Source organism: Thalassophryne amazonica, chromosome 4 (assembly GCF_902500255.1).
Source record: "Thalassophryne amazonica chromosome 4, fThaAma1.1, whole genome shotgun sequence".
Classification (NCBI taxonomy): domain Eukaryota; kingdom Metazoa; phylum Chordata; class Actinopteri; order Batrachoidiformes; family Batrachoididae; genus Thalassophryne; species Thalassophryne amazonica.
The window spans coordinates 129,655,695-129,678,211 of NC_047106.1; the positions used below are offsets into that span (position 1 = coordinate 129,655,695).

Below are 22,517 nucleotides of genomic sequence, written 5' to 3' on the forward strand. Positions count from 1 at the left end.
TGTTCTTCATCAGGAGGTGGCGAAAGCACTGGTGAGGGACACTGATGCCACACCGATTTATCCCTGTGGAACTGCGAATCCACAAGATGTGGAACGTCTGAGAGGTCGCCATTTCCCCGAGAAGATCAAAGTGAGGGAGGGTCATAAAACCAAAAATCCTAAGGAGACATGTGTCCTGTGTTCCACAACAACTGGAAAGAGGAGAGCCGCTGGAGATGGACGATCAACTCATCGATCCAGTTACGAGTGTGTTCCATATGTCGGGCTGTGCATTGATCCATGTTTCACGTTATTCCACACAAACAAGGAATACAGTGCCTTGCAAAAGTATTCGGCCTCTTGGTATTTCCCACATTTTAATTTGCTTATGCTATTTCAATCAGGCTTCTCAATATAAAAATTTCTAAAATTTCAGAAGTGCACATCTTTGGTACCCAGGCAGAGGCTGAGGACTTCCTCAGCACCCAGACCCTGCCGGCGACTAAAGAAGGAATGATGTCTAACATTCTGTACTAATAACACGGGATCTCTGAATAAGTACTGCATGGATAAAATCCCGGGAGGCTCTATTATAATTGAACTATTAGTAACTTCAGTATTGCAGTAGAATTTCATATCTTTTGTTTGGCAAACAATCACAAAGAACTCTAACTTTGATGGATAATTTCGGCCATTTTTCTTTTTATGACATGTTACAATAATGCACAAGGGGGGTGGCGTTTGTAATGGTGCAATAGCCAGCTTTCTCAGTTCAGGTGCCCATATAGTGGGTGTTTGTGGTTACTGTTACCTTGTTATTTGTAATTTTAGATGCAAGTTCACATCTCTTCTCTTTTCTTCCCTTTTTTTTATTTTTTTGGGCGACATGGGGTTATATATCTGGATCTCCACATCTCTGATTATAATGCAGGAACACAAACCTTTGCTCAGTATCGTCTGTTATAATAACTACGCTATACATAGCTACCTGGAATATAAATGGCCTAAATGCTCCCGTTAAGCACTCAATGTGTCTAGATTGGCTTAAGAGACATAAGATTGATGTGGCCTTCATTCAAGAGTCTCTTTTTAAACACTCGCTTGTCGAATCGTTATTACTATACTCCGGCTGCAGCTGCTTTCAACTCCAAAAGCCACAGCGCACTGTTGCTGCTGAGATGTAGCCCATCCTTAAAAATAATTGGAAGATATGAGACTGAGGATGGTCTTACATTGCTTACATTAAAACAAATACATATGGCCAGAAAATAGCATTTCTATGTATGTATACAACACAAAGAACGTTTGTCCAGAGTTCTTTGGTACAATTAATAAGACATTATATGACCTGCAGGACTTTTCAGTTAAAATTGGTACTGACATGAACGCTGTCCTTGATCCCTTACTTGATAGATCTAGTGCACCTACTCAACATATTCCTCCTTCGACAGTTGCCTTTCAAGGTTTAGTTGACCATTTCACTCTCACAGTTCTATTTAGAGCTGTAAACCCTTCTTCAAGACAATAATAGTTTTTATTCATACAGACACAAAACCTACTCAAGAATAGATTATATACTGGCCTCTGCATTTTCATATTCTGAAATTCATTCAACTATGATTCATCCGGACTCTTTATCTGACCATTGTGTTATCACTTCACAGCTTATACTTGCCAAGACTCCCACTAAAGCCACAAGATGGTGCTTTAACACCACATTACTCAAAAACAAGGATTACTGTGACCATTTTAGAAATGCTTTTAAAATATTTATCTCAGAGAATGCTAATTCAGTAAAGGACCCTCGAGTTCTATGGGGTGCAGTTAAAGGATTTGTGAGAAATACAACTATCTCCTTCGCTTCTTACCTTAACCGAGCAAGACTGAGCAAAATTAATGCACTTGAAAATGAACTACAAAGGCTCGAAGAGGCTCAGCAAGGAGATGGCGCCACAGAGGACAACAAAAATAAAATTGACGCAGTCAGATTAAGTTTGAACAACATTTTGAGACTACGAGCTGAATATCAGATGCATAGGACTAGAAGGAACTACTATTTTCATGGCTCTAGGCCAAGTCACTTACTCTCAGTCTGCAAAAATGTGGAAAGTATTCCAACATTACAGCTATCAGCTCAAACCAAAAAATTGCCAACCGCTCATAAAGAAATTAACAATGCTTTTCAAAACCTTTATGCAGACTTGTACAAATCTGAAATATCATTGGATAAAACTAACTGTGAAACTTTTTTACAAGACTTGAAGCTCCCCACACTTGTGCAAGAAGCTGCACAGTGCCTTGGGGAACCAATCACTCTGAGTTGGGAGTTGCTGTAGCCGGAATGAAAAAGGGCAAGTCTCCGGGATGGGATGGGATCCCCCCTAGAGTTCTATCTCACTTTCTGGGATGAGCTGGGAGTGTACTTTTTAGCCATTTAGCCTGTTGAAGTTGGTGCCTTTTTCAATGACATTAACGCCGCCTTGACAGCTGTATTACCCAAAACCAACAAGGACACCACGCAGTGTGAGAATTATAGACCTCTGTCTATCCTCAATGCAGAAATAAAAATCTTTACTCGAATATTGGCCTCCTGATTAGAACCCCATATAAAAACCCTAATTAAGAGTGACGGGCTTTGTGAAATCACAGCTTGCTTCTGATAACATATGGCGTCTGCTTCAAGTAATTCATGCTGCCAAGGATATACCCTCACTATGTGCAGTATTGAGCCTAGATGCAGAGAAAGCTTTTGATAGGCTAGAATGGGATTACTTGTGGATGGTTCTTCGGCGTTTTAAATTTGGTCCAACTGTTATTAATTTAATTAAACTACTATACAATAGCCCATCCGCAATGATAAACACAAATGGCATAATATCAAACAAATTTAGTCTATCACGCTCGTGCTGGCAGGGATGCTCGTTGCTTTTCTTTTTATTTTGTCACTAGAGTCCGTTGCACAAAAAAACAAACAAAAAAAAAAGTCAACACCCAGATATTTCCCCCATCACTTTTCACAACAGCTCACATTCCACATCGCTGTGTGCCGATCGCGTATTATCATTTTTTGATAGAGCAGCCACACCATTACCAAATATTTAAAGTACCTTTCGCAAACTTAGCTCTCTATCTGGTTATAAGATCAACTGGACAAAATCTGCACTTCTCCCTCAAAACTCTAAATGGAGCCAGAGTTTACTACCTCAGCACATTCCAGCGGTAAAACAATTCAAATACTTAGGGGTCAATATTCTTCCTTCATTGGATAATATTGCAAATAAGAATTTTCAGGGCATCTATAATAAAATCAAGACAGATCTTAATAGATGGTCTCACCTGCAAAAAAAATTACAAGCTCGCGTGTCAATAGTTAAAATGGACATTTTACCACGCATAAATTTATTTTCTACGATGTTACCCTTACCACTCCCAACTGATTATTGGAAAAAAGTCCATTCTTTGGTTTCTAAATTTATTTGGGGACGTAACCGGCCCTGTGTGAAGCTAATGACACTCCAGCGTCACAAAACAGAGGGTGGTAACACTTTAAATATTACTTTTGGTCATTTGTATTGAGACCACTCACAGATTGGCTGAACCCAAATTCTGATCCCTGTTGGAAACTAATAGAACAGAACCTAGCATCCCCACATAGATTGGAGGATGTGACATACTCTCCTGTTCCTTTGAAACGAGCCAAGCTGTGGCTTGGTCCCATAATGAGTTTCCCCTTATCGATATGGGTTAGTGCTGAGATGGAATCTAAAAGCACATGTAAATGGCACATGAATAGTCCACTCTTCAATAACTATTCCCTACTCACTGGGGGGGAGGGTCCCATTCTCATCCCCGGACTGGAGTTCTCAGGGTGTTCACGTTTTGTCAGATGCCTCTAAAAACCCAGACCATCAACAAATTCATTTTAACTATATCTACAGGACTTCTTACTCCAAGAAAAAAACTTTTCTCATGAAACGTTTAACATCTCCAATCTGCACTCTGTGCTCAGACAGACTTAATGGCTCATACATGCACATGTACTGGGAATGTAAAGATATGAGGCTTTTTTGGGGTGAGGTCTGTGCTGCTCTTTCCATTGTACTGGATGTCACTGCACCATGTTCTCCCATTGTGTTACTTCTGAATGATACCACTTCACTAGAGTTGTCATGTTTGAAGAGGCATACGCTCCTAACAGGAATCCCTGCTGCCAAAAAGATGCTGGCTTTACACTGGAACCCTCCGCATATAGTTACTAAGCCTCACTGGATTAACATGTACATTGACATAATAAAAATGGAATTATCAGTGAATGCACTGCAGTGAATGCATGGTGCTGGAGCTGACACTTTTTTGGGGGGAGAAAATGTGGTCTTTCATGTCCTGTTGGAGTCCTGTAGAGATCCAGATGTGAGGGGTGAGATGGGGTGACAGCTGGGTTCCTTTTTAATTTTTTTTTTCCCCTTTTTCTTTACTCATGATGACAATATAACTGTATTGTTGCTGATTGATGCACCTGTCTATTACTTTAAAACAATAAAAAGTTGTTCTCAAAAAATTTTAAAATTATCTTCCTTAAACCCAAAGTTAAAGCAAATCTCTACAACTCAATATAAATTAATTAAAAATATAAAAGCCAAGATGGTGGGTTGCATAAGTAATCAGCCCCTTTGGTATAATACCTGTAAATCTGTTTTACTGCCAGTTTTCAGGGGATGGATACATGAACAGTTCCAAGTCGGTGAATATGTCTTGGACTTTTATTTACATCAGTTACGAAGAAATACAAATAGTATGGCACTCTATGGTAAATCTGTGTGGAATAGACATGCTCAAAAACTGACTGCAAGAAGAAGAAGACTGAGGAAAGACAAGACACCAAGACAACCCAGAAGAAATTGAAGGCTTGTGTGTGTGATTGGAGAAATTGTGCACAGTGCATGTTTTGTATTTTGTTTCCCCAGGTACACAGCTTCATGATGAAGTGGTATAAAGGAACATTTTCTTAAAAAAAAAAAAAAAAGACCTGAAGGTTCAGTTACAATTTGCCAGAATTGAGATGCAAGCCTAGATTTTATGTTTTGCTGAAGGAGTTACAAGTATTTATAATGATCCATAATGACTTTACTAATACCTTCTTTCTGGCCCCATCACACTTGGCACAAATGAGTGTGAATGAGGCTGAATGGGAAAAACAGCCAGAATTCGAGCCGCAGTCATATGGGACAGACATTCGCACAGCAGCTCCCAAATCCAGGTCGACTACCCAGAATGCAGGTCAAATGTGGACGCCCGCCCTCTTTCTTGTACCAACCAGAGAACCTGCTGTCTGGCGTGGGCGCACATACAGGAAAGCGATCAGATGTTCATGCGAGGGCACAAGCAGCAGAGTATGCGTGTTCCAGCCTCATTCACCCGCGGCGGTTTAGTTAGCTATCCTGACTGATGACTCACCAACCCACCTCCCCAAACACACACACAGCCTGGTGTGTGGATGAACCACCCAAACGCACGCACAGCGCTTCGATCAGCTGTTATTCCAATCGCAGCGAAAGGTGCAGGAGGGTCGCAGGAGGCCATGAGATTGCCAGAGGCCTGTAAAAAACACCGGACGCCTCAAAATTCACATGGATGCGGCCATGACGCTGACTATTTTACTGATCCATATGTAATGATTACTGACACATATCTGTCAAAGGGGGGAATAAATAAAAGCACAAAAAAAAAATGTGTGTTTGCCCACCTGCACATTTCAGTCCAGTTCGGCTGCAGGCTGGTTGGCGTGCACCGAGCGGGTCCATAGGTGACTATTCTATTCATACTGTGATGGCTTGGTAATAGTTGCAATGCCAATCCTTCACATGTGTGACTGTGATATGATCACTGGGTTGGATATGATGTGTATACAGCTGTGACAGCTCGTTCAGCCGTGTGCACTGTAGAGCGGCTCTGAGGTGCACTGACTTGCTGCGCAGCTCTCCTGACAAGCTGTTACAGATACATGGTCATGCCCTCTCATGGGTTGCATTATGTAGATGAATGACGACCATCATAGCTGTAACAAAACGTGCAGCGGCGCAGCGCCCTGCCCCATAGCAAGTCATGGGCTCTGCATAGTGCGTCACTTACACCCATAAAGATAAAGATAAACTTTATTGATCTCACGGAGGAGAAATTCACAGACCATAATAAGGATGATATTACAGATCCATTGTCAGTCCACCTCATGTGTCAGAGGATGCATCGCCGCAGATGTTGGACACACTGATACAGGTACATCTTCTGTCCCATAAGTGGGAATATAATTGTAAGTGGGGGTGTCACCTGTAATCTCAAGCCCATTATGGCTGTGACAGCCTGTTCAGCCGTACGTGATGCAACACGGCTCTGAGACGCACAGTGTATTCAGACTGGATGTACAATGTTCACGTCTAGCACACATAACGATTGCATGCCACAGACTTTGCACACTTCAATGTTTACTTTGTGCGCCCGGGGTTCCGGTGTCGCGATCGAACGGTCACCCCTAACAAATTAGGCTGCCCTGCCTACACAGCGCATGCGTCAATTCTGTGCTTCAGCCGTGGTTCACCGATTATCACCTCGTGTCGGCTTAAAACTGCACTCCAGTCATCTATCTCAGCGACATATCTGAAGCTTTTGTACAGCAATCACTCCCACATAAAGTCAGCATTATTTTGTAATAAAAGATGGAGGAAGTGATCAGAGTGCAGCAGCAGCTGCTGCATTCACATGCACCTCTGCCATTTGGGCTCATTCATGTTCTAGTGTGACGGGGAGGACAGTCGAGACATTCGTCCGTGAGTTGACGTGCTCAAACAATTCGTGCAGCCCCTCGAACACAGTCCGAATGATTTGAATTGCATATGAATTGGCGTACAAATATTCCGATTGCAGTCAGAATGCAGTACAACTACCATTCGAATGCTTTCCAACATAAGCGCAACACGAATGTAGAGCGCATGTGCTCTGGTGCACAAATGTGCCGACTGCTGTAAGAATGCTGTACGAGGTGTTCAAGTGCATTTCGAAATTGCATGACTGTTGTTCGAATCCTCATTCATACAGCATTCGGGCTCTAGTGTGAGGGGGGTATTAACAATACTTGCGCACACATATGGCACTCACTCACTGACTCGAAATTGTCACATTTCCTAAAGTGAATGATAGTGGTACAACAAAACGGTGAATTCAGCTTACCAGAGCATTTATCAGTTATTGTTTGTGTCCCGTTTCTCGGCTATGCTCTGCAGCAGAGGGCGGGAACACATGTTCCTTTCACAATTGTTCATGTCACTCAACAGGGTCCTTTGCTGTTTGATAATGACATTCATATTAATTTGCTTGAAATGAGCATGACTCCTAATTGTATTTTATTTCTGGAGACTGATGGGAGGAAAAGCTCAAAATAGTAATGCCGTCACAGTCGCTTGCATAAGAAACGGTTTAAGTCTGACCTGACTCCGTTTTAAATGCACGCTGAAAGTAATTGAGCCCCATTAGGAAGCTTACACCTCTCTCGTTAATTTCAAATCAAAAAGTCAGTGTCACATCGTGTTTCTTAAAAAAAAAAAAAAAAAAAAAAAAAAAAAAAAAAAAAAAAAGGCACTGTGTGTTGATCCACTAGCTGCTTGCTCCACCTAAAAGACAAAGTAAGAGGATGCAAGCACTTTTTTTTAGTAAATAAAGCTTATCTGACTAATCAAAAACCACCTTTATCAGGCTGATTGTTATCAGATTAGATCAGTTTTCATCTACTCAATCAACGGGGTGCACATATCAGTGCCACTTTTGTGGAAAAGCTGCATTCCATAGCCCCCTCCCATGAGCAGTGGTAGGCACAGTTCCGCTAACCGCTAATTATCGAAAATAATAGTAGAGAAGCTTGACTCTTCGACTGGACTGGGTTGCTTGACGCGAGGACGTTTCGCTTCAAATCGCAGAAGCTTCCTCAGCTAAAATTCTTGCTCTGGTAGTCTGACTTCTGTCTTGACTCTTGTAGAGAAAAATAAACAGAAGCCACAAAAACTGGAGTTTTAAAACTAACCAGACCCCTCCTACCGAGAGGCAGACTGCTATAGGCTAGTGACTAAACAATAGCTCTAATTAGCACCTATTGTGCTCTAGTTATCACCCTCCTAATGACAGGGCAGCTGTCCCTCCTAATGATGGGATAGACGCTTCTCCTGACGGTTCCCCTGACGACTCTCCTGATGCCTCTTGGTAGGAGGGGTCTGGTTAGGTTTAAAATTCTAGCTTTTGTGGCTTCTGTTTATTCTTCTCCACAAGAGTCAAGACAGACGTCAGGCTACCAGAGCAAGAATTTTCACTGAGGAAGCTTCTGCGATTTGAAGCGAAACGTCCTTGCGTCAAGCAACCCAGTCCAGTCGAAGATTCAAGCTTCTCTACTATGGAAACCATCTGGACAATTGAGAGCCTTCACAGAAATATCGAAGATAATGTTTTAATTATTGGATTAGCTTTTCAGATAACTCTGAAAACCATTATCGGACTAATTATCTTCCGATAAGTTTTCCAATAATTTTTAGACCGCTAACGTATTTTTGCAGATGTGTTAAACAAAGCTGAATAGTTACAAACATTTATAAAACTAAAATCGGTTGAGTACCTACCTGTTAAATGTTTTGTAGTAGATGCGCAGTTCTATCCTCTCTAAACAGAGGAGAGCTGGTTGTAGAAGAAACCGCTCTATCCTCTGCAGACAAAAGACAACTGGTCACAGAAAAGAAAAATGCTCATTTCTTTTGACCCCACACCAATACGCTGGCAATATCACCTAAGTCATCCAGAGGCATACAGTTTTAACTTATGGTTAAAATTTTAACCTAAATAATTTTGGACAAGTTATTTAAATTAACGTCACATCTGAAGTTTTATAAAGTGAAAATATCAGATATATGTTTTAGTTTTAAAGTAAAGCACTAATTTTGAAGGTTTTAGTTTGGACATGCTGCCTCCTGGGGCATTATGGGCAATGTCGGTACATTTGCGACAGAAGAAATGCATTTGAGACTCTGATCAGGCTCCACGCGGACAACAGCATTAAACTGTGTTGTGCCTAAAACTCTTGTGAATATATTCTCTTGGTTTATAGACACTGTTATTGTGTTTGTTTTATGTAAAAATGCCAGAAGAAGCTCAGGCTGCTTCTCAATTATTTTCAATTGGAATCATTGGAATAGATTCCTGTTTGATATTTAGAGTGCCGCTTATGCCAAACACTGTCTGTCGTCTTTGTTCCAGAGTAATATATATAAGATGTCTGAAATTCAGTTTGTTTATTAAATTCCACGCAGCTTAAACGTAGCAGACATGGATTATCTGGAATTTTGTTTTGGCAAGTTTTCACGGTCTCTTCTGCCATCAGCTCCAGCTCAAACTGTATGATAAAACTGCACGGTGTAAAAGTTCAGAGCGCACGATGCAATGTGACTGCTCACATTGTACGTTCAAAAACCACACGTTGGACTCTTGTTTCCAGAAGCAAAACATAAACAGATGCTTTTTTTTTTTTCCAAACTTTATTTACATTTCTTATTTTTACAAAAACTCTCGATGGGAGACATCTAAGTTTAAAATAACAAAGACAACACAAGACTTTACATGAGTTGGGGGGGGGGGGGGGGGGGGAGCAGAAGCTGCTCTCCCAAAGAGATGATCACCATTTATGCTCTCTCCGGTGGTTACACAGGCACAGTGCGAGAGGTTGGATGCTTGTCGCGCTTCAGCACCAGGATGCCCTCATGATGGCCTACCAGAATATCAAACAGGTTTGATTTTCATCCGACCATACTATTGCTGATCGGGAGGTGGTTGAGAGAGGTTAAACACAGCTCGTTACTCCATGTATACTACATGATGCAGGACGCGGAATAAAGATGAAACACGGCGCTAACAGTGTTAGCGGAGGCACATCTTACCCATAATCCCTTTGGCATCTGTGTTTGTTACAAAACTTCAGAATTAGTGCAGTATTCAACATTAAAACATATATGTTATATTTTAACTTTGTACAAATGACAGAACTGACATTAATGGAGTTATTCTATCGGTATTAATTTTATTTATAAACCAAACCATAAGTCAGCACTGCTTTATTTTCCAAGACCTCTGCCTCATGGCTACACTGTTATTAAGTAGAGAGTTGAGATTCACTGCTCCACTCAACTGCTTCACTGCTGAAAGCTATGTAATAAACAGGGGCTTCCAGCAGGGGGTAGGACGCTCAAAGACAGAAGAGCTGACTCATTGTTTAGGTCTGTGATCGCCTTTGATGCTACCAGAAGCGAACGTGGTGTTAAAACTCAAAATCAGCTTGCTAGTAGTTGGAAGTCTACCGGAGACAATACTGGAAGTTATCGGTTTGCTGTAGCTTCCGATAAATTTTTGGGTGGTTTATCGGTTTAGCTTTAAAAACATAGCTTTTCAGTTAGCAGACACGGATTATCTGGAATTTTGTTTTGGTAAGTTTTCACGGTCTCTACTGCCATTGTTATCGAAGCTAACTTTTTGGTTAGCTGTGCCCACCACTGCCCATGAGGCTGCGTTCATGATGTGCGTGCGCTGCCCCTCCACTGACTGCAATTTTACTGAGAATCCATCTAAATCAATGCAGTTAATACTTTAAAAACAAACCAAATTTACACATAAATTACACACTTATGTAAACTTCACCAATAATCTGTGGTTCTACTGTATGCCGACACATTGTAGGCGGTCATGGATCACGGATCAAACGTGAGCTGTCACTAGTGTGGTTGTTTTAGAACCGGCAGGGCCCACCCTTACTCTTGGCGATTTTGCAGACTCAATCAATAAATCAATCAATTTTATTTATATAGCGCCAAATCACAACAAACAGTTGCCCCAAGGCGCTTTATATTGTAAGGCAAGGCCATACAATAATTACGTAAAAACCCCAATGGTCAAAACGACCCCGTGAGCAAGCACTTGGCGACAGTGGGAAGGAAAAACTCCCTTTTAACAGGAAGAAACCTCCAGCAGAACCAGGCTCAGGGAGGGGCAGTCTTCTGCTGGGACTGGTTGGGGCTGAGGGAGAGAACAAGGAAAAAGACATGCTGTGGAGGGGAGCAGAGATCAATCACTAATGATTAAATGCAGAGTGGTGCATACAGAGCAAAAAGAGAAAGAAACACTCAGTGCATTATGGGAACCCCCCAGCAGTCTAAGTCTATAGCAGCATAACTAAGGGATGGTTCAGGGTCACCTGATCCAGACCTAACTATAAGCTTTAGCAAAAAGGAAAGTTTTAAGCCTAATCTTAAAAGTAGAGAGGGTGTCTGTCTCCCTGATCCGAATTGGGAGCTGGTTCCACAGGAGAGGAGCCTGAAAGCTGAAGGCTCTGCCTCCCATTCTACTCTTACAAACCCTAGGAACTACAAGTAAGCCTGCAGTCTGAGAGCGAAGCGCTCTATTGGGGTGATATGGTACTATGAGGTCCCTAAGATAAGAAGGGACCTGACTATTCAAAACCTTATAAGTAAGAAGAATTTTAAATTCTATTCTAGAATTAACAGGAAGCCAATGAAGAGAGGCCAATATGGGTGAGATATGCTCTCTCCTTCTAGTCCCCGTCAGTACTCTAGCTGCAGCATTTTGAATTAACTGAAGGCTTTTCAGGGAACTTTTAGGACAACCTGATAATAATGAATTACAATAGTCCATCCTAGAGGAAATAAATGCATGAATTAGTTTTTCAGCATCACTCTGAGACAAGACCTTTCTAATTTTAGAGATATTGCGTAAATGCAAAAAAGCAGTCTTACATATTTGTTTAATATGCGCATTTGAATGACATATCCTGATCAAAAATGACTCCAAGATTTCTCACAGTATTACTAGAGGTCAGGGTAATGCCATCCAGAGTAAGGATCTGGTTAGACACCATGTTTCTAAGATTTGTGGGGCCAAGTACAATAACTTCAGTTTTATCTGAGTTTAAAAGCAGGAAATTAGAGGTCATCCATGTCCTTATGTCTGTAAGACAATCCTGCAGTTTAGCTAATTGGTGTGTGTCCTCTGGCTTCATGGATAGATAAAGCTGGGTATCATCTGCATAACAATGAAAATTTAAGCAATGCCGTCTAATAATACTGCCTAAGGGAAGCATGTATAAAGTGAATAAAACTGGTCCTAGCACAGAACCTTGTGGAACTCCATAATTAACCTTAGTCTGTGAAGAAGATTCCCCATTTACATGAACAAATTGTAATCTATTAGATAAATATGATTCAAACCACCGCAGCGCAGTGCCTTTAATACCTATGGCATGCTCTAATCTCTGTAATAAAATTTTATGGTCAACAGTATCAAAAGCAGCACTGAGGTCTAAGAGAACAAGCACAAGCACAGAGATGAGTCCACTGTCTGAGGCCATAAGAAGATCATTTGTAACCTTCACTAATGCTATTTCTGTACTATGATGAATTCTAAAACCTGACTGAAACTCTTCAAATAGACCATTCCTCTGCAGATGATCAGTTAGCTGTTTAACAACTACCCTTTCAAGAATTTTTGAGAGAAAAGGAAGGTTGGAGATTGTCCTATAATTAGCTAAGACAGCTGGGTCAAGTGATGGCTTTTTAAATAATGGCTGCCAACTGCCAACACTTATGGTCCAGGAAAGCTCTCAAACGCATAATAACATGAAAAAATAAATAATTTGACCACTTTAAAAAGAAAAATTGGACTTGTCCAATTGAGGCAAAGTTAGAGGATATGTGTGTTGTCTGACCACATTTTTTACTTGCCACAGACAATCAACGTCGAGGTCTGTCCTTGAAAATTTTAATGTGAAAATGGGGAAGTGAAGCACACAGACACATGCATGCACACACACACCAAACTTACATTTCTGAAGTCCAGTGTTCATCTGCGTACGGGTAAGAAGATGGAAGGTTGAGTCACCTGAAGCTGGCAGACAGGCCAGCATGTCATTATTTCACGAATACAGCATGGACCACCTTCTTCTCACAATACTGTGAAGAAATAGCAGGCAAAATTCAGACATCTACACTTGAGTATTATGATTTTGCTCTGTCCAACGAGCACTCTTAGATATATACTCAGTGCATAACAATAAGACAGGAAATTTATAACGCATTACACCTGGCACCATTAAGTCGATGTACACTTAACACAGATTATGTGACCTGATCAATGACAAAAGAGCACACACACACACCATTGTTGAGGTGCATCCCATAGAACAAAGTAAAAAAAAAATAAAAAAATCGCACATTCCTGCAGCTTTGATTGGGGGGGGGGGGGGGTAGGGGTAGGAGAGAGAAAGGTTAATAGAATGCTACTAGAGCTGAAACAATTAATTGGTTATTAAATTAAGCAGTCAACTATTTTAGTAACAGATTACTCATTCTGAGTCAGGGCTCGACAGACATTTGCCTGGTGGCCCGGCGCCGATTTGGCCCACTTTCGGGCCACTACAATTTATCAAATGATGGCCCGCTCGGGCCACTACAAAAATACACAAAATTCTATTTTACTATATTTTGCGGCGGCAAAGTCAAATTTCTCCACATCTCCGTGTCATTGAACTTCACCGAGTCTGCAATGTTTGTTTTGGTCTTGCACCACGGACCACATCTCGCATCTCGGGTTGGGTATCATTAGGAAATGATTCGATCCACCGATATCAATAGTCTTTTTGCTTAACAATTCCCTTATCGGTCCTTCAGATCGGCCGTTGTTTTTGAGGGTCTTTGTCGGGAAAATGATCATTTCTCCACGTTGATTGCACACCCTGTAGCGGGTCTGTAATCAACCGCTTCTGCAGAGCGACTGCACTTTGAAGCGTGAACCAACGAAACAATGGTTCGATCCGTTGGGTCGTTGGACTTTATCTTAATTTTTTTGCAATATTTTTTATATTTATATATTAATAATAATAGCAACAACAACAGCAATAACAGTAATAATAACTTCAGAAACGGCAAGTCCGCTTCTTAACTCCTCTCAAAGCCATTAAAACATGTCAATCGTGACTGTGAGTCACTTTTGTGCAGATTAAAGTCGCTAAGTGGGATCTTGTCTTGTGGCAGTCAAGAAACGAGAAACGTCCTCCGTTCCATTGGCACAGCTCAAAACGCTCTGTGGCTCTCTGCCGAGACAGAGTATGGTCAGAATTAATAACTTCAAAACGAACTGCAGCTTTAAATAAAATGACACCTCTTTCCAAACGCTGTAATACAGAAAATAAAGTACTATCAACTAAAACGTTTTTTCTTCCCAAAATGAGATGTCGTGCATTCTTTATGAATTACATCCTGACATGCAGCACAGCTGGCTGCAAGAGCTCAGCTCAGATGTATGCCAATAATGTCTGAAAGGAAATGCTTTTGACAAAAACTACCGATTTTGTTTATTTCTATTTATGTTCAGAGATCAAGGAGCCACCATGTAGAGTTTATTTAGCTCCAGAGTTTAAGGATCCAGTGACCAAATTCATATTTATTTACTTTAAGACTCAATAAAATGTTGGTGACATAGAAAAACTTTAAAGGCTACTTTTAGTACACAGAAAATTCACAAGCAGAATCGATAAGGAATCGGATTGATAATGGTATCTAGATCGATAAAATCTTATCAATACCATCCCTAACCATGCTCCATGCTCCCGCAGAATCTCGCGCATATTGAAATGTATGTTGTCAATGCGTGGAGCATGCATTTGGCCGTTTCCGTCACTGATCTTCGGCAATGTTCGCTAGCACCTTTAAATGTGCAAGAAACAAAGACAAGACGCAAATCTAACAGAACGCTTTGAAATTCGAATTGAAATATGTTTAAACTACAGCTACTCAAACCCAGACAACAACCAGGAAAGAGTTTTGCTAAAGGAATTGGCTAGAAGAGGAAGCTTAGTGATGATGAGTTAAGGGAGAGAGACAGGCTATATGAAAGAAACAAGAGGAAGAGAGGTTTTGTCCCGACCTGGCCACAGAAATGGCCGTGGCTTGGTCATGACCAAGAGAAGAATGAGGTTTTCTGCCAAATCTGCAGGGCCTATCCGTCGTATGCTGACAAGTAAAGTATATGCTTGGTCCTGGTAGACCCTGGCTGTTTTAAAGCTAATTTAAAAGTCTAACCAGCTTGCCTTTGTGGAAACCCCACGGTGACAACATTAGCAAAGGAGCCAAGAATAATTTATTTTTTCAATTTTTAGATCTATAACTCCAATCCAGACAAGGCATACTTTTTAGTTTTGATATGGACCTACATCTGTATTTTACATTTGTGACTGTGAGTTAGCAAACTCTGAGGGTTGCTTAAAAAACACCCTCTAAGTTTTATGGGAGTCACTTTATTATTTTTTTTTACACTTGAGAATGCCCTCTGATAAATTCTATTTTTTTTTATTCATGATCCATAGACTATTTTATGTTTTTTTTTTTCTGGATTGGTTTATATTATATAGGCAGTTTTATCTGCAGTATTTCAAGGTGGAATATCATGAACTCTCGCGCGCAAAACCTTAGGCCAGTGCTCCCACACTGTGGGCCAAATTGGTTTATGTCAAGCCCTGAGAGTCTTTTTTTTCTTTTAAATATTCAAATGCTCTGACGCCAGCTTCTTAAATGTGAATATTTTCTGATTTCTTTCCACCAATATTGAAATTAACATCAGACATTCGAGGATGTCATTTTGGACTTTAAGAAATACTGCTCAATATTTTATGGACCAAACTACTAATTCAGAGAGGAATCATCAGATTAATTGATAATAGAAACAATTGTTGATTATATTTTTTGACTTTTTGTACATCAGAAAGACACAAAGCTGTATGTAATATTTCTTTGAGTTCTCCCACCCCCCTTTTTAATTTCTGGGACTTCAACATCCAAGGTTGGAAATTTTTAATTTGGAAAATAAACACTTATGAAAAACATTAGAATGAATGCTTGACAGTTACTGGTAGAATTTATGATGATGATTTAGTGGTTAAACACGTTATACAAAGGATGATTAAGTAAACATCAGAAAATACAAGTGCTGGTCATATATCATGAAAAAGTTGATTTATTTCAGTAATTCCATTTAAAAAGTGGAACTTGTATAATGTATACATTCATTACACACAGACTGATATATTTCAAATGTTTATTTCTTTTAATTTTGATGATTAGAAATGACTAATAAAAACCCCAAATTCAGTATCTCAGAAAATTAGAATATTGTGAAAAGGTTCAATATTGAAGACACCTGGTGTCACATTCTAATCAGCTAATTAACTCAAAACACCTGCAAAGGCTTTTAACTGGTCTCTCAGTCTAGTTCTCTAGGCTACACAATCATGGGGAAGACTTCTGACTTGACGTCTTGCCTGGGCTAAAGACCAAAAGGACTGGACTGCTGCAGAGTGGTCCAAAATTATGTTCTCTGATGAAAGTCAATTTTGCAGTTCCTTTGGAAATCAAGGGTCCAGAGTCTGGAGGAAGAGAGGAGAGGTCTTGCTTGAGGTCTACGGAGCTAAATCAAGGCCAAACGTTTTGTAATCTGAAAATAAATAAAGATTGAAAAAATAAATTTTGAAAATTCAATGTTTGTTCTTGAATTTTATAATCATTTAAAAAGTATTATCAAAATAAAAATAAGTGCAAGATATATATTTTTCAGTTTACCTAAATTTTTGATTCAGCTCTGTAATTTTTCTGATCAAATAATTTATTTCAATCAATCAATCAATCAATCAATTATTTTTATATAGCGCCAAATCACAACAAACAGTTGCCCCAAGGCACTTTATATTGTAAGGCAAGGCCATACAATAATTATGTAAAACCCCAACGGTCAAAACGACCCCCTGTGAGCAAGCACTTGGCTACAGTGGGAAGGAAAAACTCCCTTTTAACAGGAAGAAACCTCCAGCAGAACCAGGCTCAGGGAGGGGCAGTCTTCTGCTGGGACTGGTTGGGGCTGAGGGAGAGAACCAGGAAAAAGACATGCTGTGGAGGGGAGCAGAGATCGATCACTAATGATTAAATGCAGAGTGGTGCATACAGAGCAAAAAGAGAAAGAAACAGTGCATCATGGGAACCCCCCAGCAGTCTACGTCTATAGCAGCATAACTAAGGGATGGTTCAGGGTCACCTGATCCAGCCCTAACTATAAGCTTTAGCAAAAAGGAAAGTTTTAAGCCTAATCTTAAAAGTAGAGAGGGTGTCTGTCTCCCTGATCTGAATTGGGAGCTGGTTCCACAGGAGAGGAGCCTGAAAGCTGAAGGCTCTGCCTCCCCTTCTACTCTTACAAACCCTAGGAACTACAAGTAAGCCTGCAGTCTGAGAGCGAAGCGCTCTATTGGGGTGATATGGTACTACGAGCTCCCTAAGATAAGATGGGACCTGATTATTCAAAACCTTATAAGTAAGAAGAAGAATTTTAAATTCTATTCTAGAATTAACAGGAAGCCAATGAAGAGAGGCCAATATGGGTGAGATATGCTCTCTCCTTCTAGTCCCCGTCAGTACTCTAGCTGCAGCATTTTGAATTAACTGAAGGCTTTTTAGGGAACTTTTAGGACAACCTGATAATAATGAATTACAATAGTCCAGCCTAGAGGAAATAAATGCATGAATTAGTTTTTCAGCATCACTCTGAGACAAGGCCTTTCTGATTTTAGAGATATTGCGTAAATGCAAAAAAGCAGTCCTACATATTTGTTTAATATGCGCTTTGAATAACATATCCTGATCAAAAATGACTCCAAGATTTCTCACAGTATTACTAGAGGTCAGGGTAATGCCATCCACAGTAAGGATCTGGTTAGACACCATGTTTCTAAGATTTGTGGGGCCAAGTACAATAACTTCAGTTTTATCTGAGTTTAAAAGCAGGAAATTAGAGGTCATCCATGTCTTTATGTCTGTAAGACAATCCTGCAGTTTAGCTAATTGGTGTGTGTCCTCTGGCTTCATGGATAGATAAAGCTGGGTATCATCTGCGTAACAATGAAAATTTAAGCAATACTGTCTAATAATACTGCCTAAGGGAAGCATGTATAAAGTGAATAAAATTGGTCCTAGCACAGAACCTTGTGGAACTCCATAATTAACTTTAGTCTGTGAAGAAGATTCCCCATTTACATGAACAAATTGTAATCTATTAGACAAATATGATTCAAACCACCGCAGCGCAGTGCCTTTAATACCTATGGCATGCTCTAATCTCTGTAATAAAATTTTATGGTCAACAGTATCAAAAGCAGCACTGAGGTCTAACAGAACAAGCACAGAGATGAGTCCACTGTCCGAGGCCATAAGAAGATCATTTGTAACCTTCACTAATGCTGTTTCTGTACTATGATGAATTCTAAAACCTGACTGAAACTCTTCAAATAGACCATTCCTCTGCAGATGATCAGTTAGCTGTTTTACAACTACCCTTTCAAGAATTTTTGAGAGAAAAGGAAGGTTGGAGATTGGCCTATAATTAGCTAAGATAGCTGGGTCAAGTGATGGCTTTTTAAGTAATGGTTTAATTACTGCCACCTTAAAAGCCTGTGGTACATAGCCAACTAACAAAGATAGATTGATCATATTTAAGATCGAAGCATTAAATAATGGTAGGGCTTCCTTGAGCAGCCTGGTAGGAATGGGGTCTAATAAACATGTTGATGGTTTGGATGAAGTAACTAATGAAAATAACTCAGACAGAACAATCGGAGAGAAAGAGTCTAACCAAATACCGGCATCACTGAAAGCAGCCAAAGATAACGATACGTCTTTGGGATGGTTATGAGTAATTTTTTCTCTAATAGTTAAAATTTTGTTAGCAAAGAAAGTCATGAAATCATTACTAGTTAAAGTTAATGGAATACTCAGCTCAATAGAGCTCTGACTCTTTGTCAGCCTGGCTACAGTGCTGAAAAGAAACCTGGGGTTGTTCTTATTTTCTTCAATTAGTGATGAGTAGAAAGATGTCCTAGCTTTACGGAGGGCTTTTTTATAGAGCAACAGACTCTTTTTCCAGGCTAAGTGAAGATCTTCTAAATTAGTGAGACGCCATTTCCTCTCCAACTTACAGGTTATCTGCTTTAAGCTACGAGTTTGTGAGTTATACCACGGAGTCAGGCACTTCTGATTTAAAGCTCTCTTTTTTAGAGGAGCTACAGCATCCAAAGTTGTCTTCAATGAGGATGTAAAACTATTGACGAGATACTCTATCTCACTTACAGAGTTTAGGTAGCTACTCTGCACTGTGTTGGTATATGGCATTAGAGAACATAAAGAAGGAATCATATCCTTAAACCTAGTTACAGCGCTTTCTGAAAGACTTCTAGTGTAATGAAGCTTATTCCCCACTGCTGGGTAGTCCATCAGAGTAAATGTAAATGTTGTTAAGAAATGATCAGACAGAAGGGAGTTTTCAGGGAATACTGTTAAGTCTTCTATTTCCATACCATAAGTCAGAACAAGATCTAAGATATGATTAAAGTGGTGGGTGGACTCATTTACTTTTTGAGCAAAGCCAATAGAGTCTAATAATAGATTAAATGCAGTATTGAGGCTGTCATTCTCAGCATCTGTGTGGATGTTAAAATCGCCCACTATAATTATCTTATCTGAGCTAAGCACTAAGTCAGACAAAAGGTCTGAAAATTCACAGAGAAACTCACAGTAACGACCAGGTGGACGATAGATAATAACAAATAAAACTGGTTTTTGGGACTTCCAATTTGGATGGACAAGACTAAGAGTCAAGCTTTCAAATGAATTAAAGCTCTGTCTGGGTTTTTGATTCATTAATAAGCTGGAATGGAAGATTGCTGCTAATCCTCCGCCCCGGCCCGTGCTACGAGCATTCTGACAGTTAGTGTGACTGGGGGGTGTTGACTCATTTAAACTAACATATTCATCCTGCTGTAACCAGGTTTCTGTAAGGCAGAATAAATCAATATGTTGATCAATTATTATATCATTTACCAACAGGGACTTAGAAGAGAGAGACCTAATGTTTAATAGACCACATTTAACTGTTTTAGTCTGTGGTGCAGTTGAAGGTGCTATATTATTTTTTCTTTTTGAATTTTTATGCTTAAATAGATTTTTGCTGGTTATTGGTAGTCTGGGAGCAGGCACCGTCTCTACGGGGATGGGGTAATGAGGGGATGGCAGGGGGAGAGAAGCTGCAGAGAGGTGTGTAAGACTACAACTCTGCTTCCTGGTCCCAACCCTGGATAGTCACAGTTTGGAGGATTTAAGAAAATTGGCCAGATTTCTAGAAATGAGAGCTGCTCCATCCAAAGTGGGATGGATGCCGTCTCTCCTAACAAGACCAGGTTTTCCCCAGAAGCTTTGCCAATTATCTATGAAGCCCACCTCATTTTTTGGACACCACTCAGACAGCCAGCAATTCAAGGAGAACATGCGGCTAAACATGTCACTCCCGGTCTGATTGGGGAGGGGCCCAGAGAAAACTACAGAGTCCGACATTGTTTTTGCAAAGTTACACACCGATTTAATGTTAATTTTAGTGACCTCCGATTGGCGTAACCGGGTGTCATTACTGCCGACGTGAATTACAATCTTACCAAATTTACGCTTAGCCTTAGCCAGCAGTTTCAAATTTCCTTCAATGTCGCCTGCACTGGCCCCCGGAAGACAATTGACTATGGTTGCTGGTGTCGCTAACTTCACATTTCGCAAAACAGAGTCGCCAATAACCAGAGTTTGATCCTCGGCGGGTGTGTCGTCGAGTGGGGAAAAACGGTTAGAGATGTGAACGGGTTGGCGGTGTACACAGGGCTTCTGTTTAGGGCTACGCTTCCTCCTCACAGTCACCCAGTCAGCCTGCTTTCCCGGCTGCTCGGGATCTGCCAGGGGGTAACTAATGGCGGCTAAGCTACCTTGGTCCGCACCGACTACAGGGGCCTGGCTAGCTGTAGAATTTTCCACGGTGCGGAGCCAAGTCTCCAATTCGCCCAGCCTGGCCTCCAAAGCTACTAATAAGCTACACTTATTACAAGTACCGTTACTGCTAAAGGAGGCCGAGGAATAACTAAACATTTCACACCCAGAGCAGAAAAGTGCGGGAGAGACAGGAGAAGCCACCATGCTAAATCGGCTAAGAGCTAGTAGCTACGCTAAGCTAGCGGATTCCTAAAAACACGCAAAGTGAATAATGTGTAAATAATTTAGAGGTGATTCAGCAGAAGGAGTGCTTTAGTTAAGGCACGTAAAGATTACACTGGGAAACAAATCGTAATCTAGATAACTAGATCAATCTACGAGGTCTCTTAGATAATAAACCGACCCTTTTATTTATTTTTTTTTTAACTATATGATTTGAATGACATGCGATTACACCAATCATGCTTGAACCCTCGTGCGCATGCGTGAGTTTTTTCACGCGTGTCGGTGACGTCATTTCCCTGTGGGCAGGCCTTGAGTGAGATGTGGTCCCGCCCTCTCAGCTGAATTCCTTTGTTTCACACGCTGCTCGAGACGGCGCGCGTTGCTTTATCAAAATTTTTTCTGGACCTGTGAGGAATATCCGAGTGGACACTATTCGAGAAATTAAGCTGGTTTTCTGTGAAAAGTTTAACGGCTGATGAGAGATTATGGGGTGTTTCTGTCGATTGTAAGGACTTCCCACGGAGCGGGACGTCCTGCAGCGCTTCCAGGCGCTGTCGTCGGCCTGTTTCGAGCTGAAAACATCCTAATTTAAGGCTTAATTCACCCAGGACATCGTGAGAGAACAGAGAAGATTCAGAAGAGGCCGGCAATGAGGAATTTATGCGGACATTCCACTGTTTAAGGACATTTTTTAATGAAAGACGTACGCGCAAATTCGCCGAGTCGTTTCCGTGACGACTCGGCAAATCTGTGTGCGCCGCGACAGGAAAAACACCTCCGTGTTGAAAACCATTTGTAGAATTCAGGCGGCTTTTAATGGCTTTCAACAAGTGAGTAACTGAGAAATTGTTTAATAGCTTGGGCATGTTCCAACTTGCCCGTTAAGATTTCTAACGGAGGTGTTTTTCCTGCCGCGACCCCCCGCGGTCGGGTCCGGCCCGACATGCGACTCTGCCCGCACGTTCTTTCATTACAAAATGACCGTTAACAATGGAATGTCCGAATAAACTCCTCATGCCAACTTCTTCTGAAAGTTCTCTGTTCTCTGACGACTTACTGCGTCAACAGAGCCTGAAATGTGGACGTTTTCAACTTGAAACGGCGAGACGCTGCCGCCTCGAAGCGCAGATCGCCGTCAGGCGCCGTGGACCGTCCTTAAAGCGACACTACCAGACCAAAATCTCTCATCAGCCGTTAAAATTTTTACCGAAAACCAGCTGAATTTATTGAATGGTGTCCACTCAGTTGTGCCTTACAGTTTTGAAAATTTTTTTATCAAACAAAGCAACAGTCTCTGAGCCATTCCTAAACAATGAAAAAAAATCGACGAGCGGGTGGACGACTCCTCACTCAAAGACTGCCCACAGGCGAATGACGTAACCGACA

At 40.9% G+C, this 22,517-nt stretch overlaps 1 protein-coding gene across 1 annotated transcript in view; it reads right to left on the reverse strand.

Annotated features, from left to right (window-relative positions):
* LOC117508733 (protein FAM222B-like) overlaps positions 1–22,517 on the reverse strand; it is a 44,617-nt gene that overhangs the window by 7,487 nt on the left and 14,613 nt on the right. The window contains exon 2 of the mRNA XM_034168553.1: positions 12,892–13,019. Within this exon, the coding sequence (XP_034024444.1) occupies positions 12,892–12,973 (82 nt within the window). The 5' untranslated portion in view covers positions 12,974–13,019. The remainder of the gene's footprint in view (positions 1–12,891; positions 13,020–22,517) is intronic.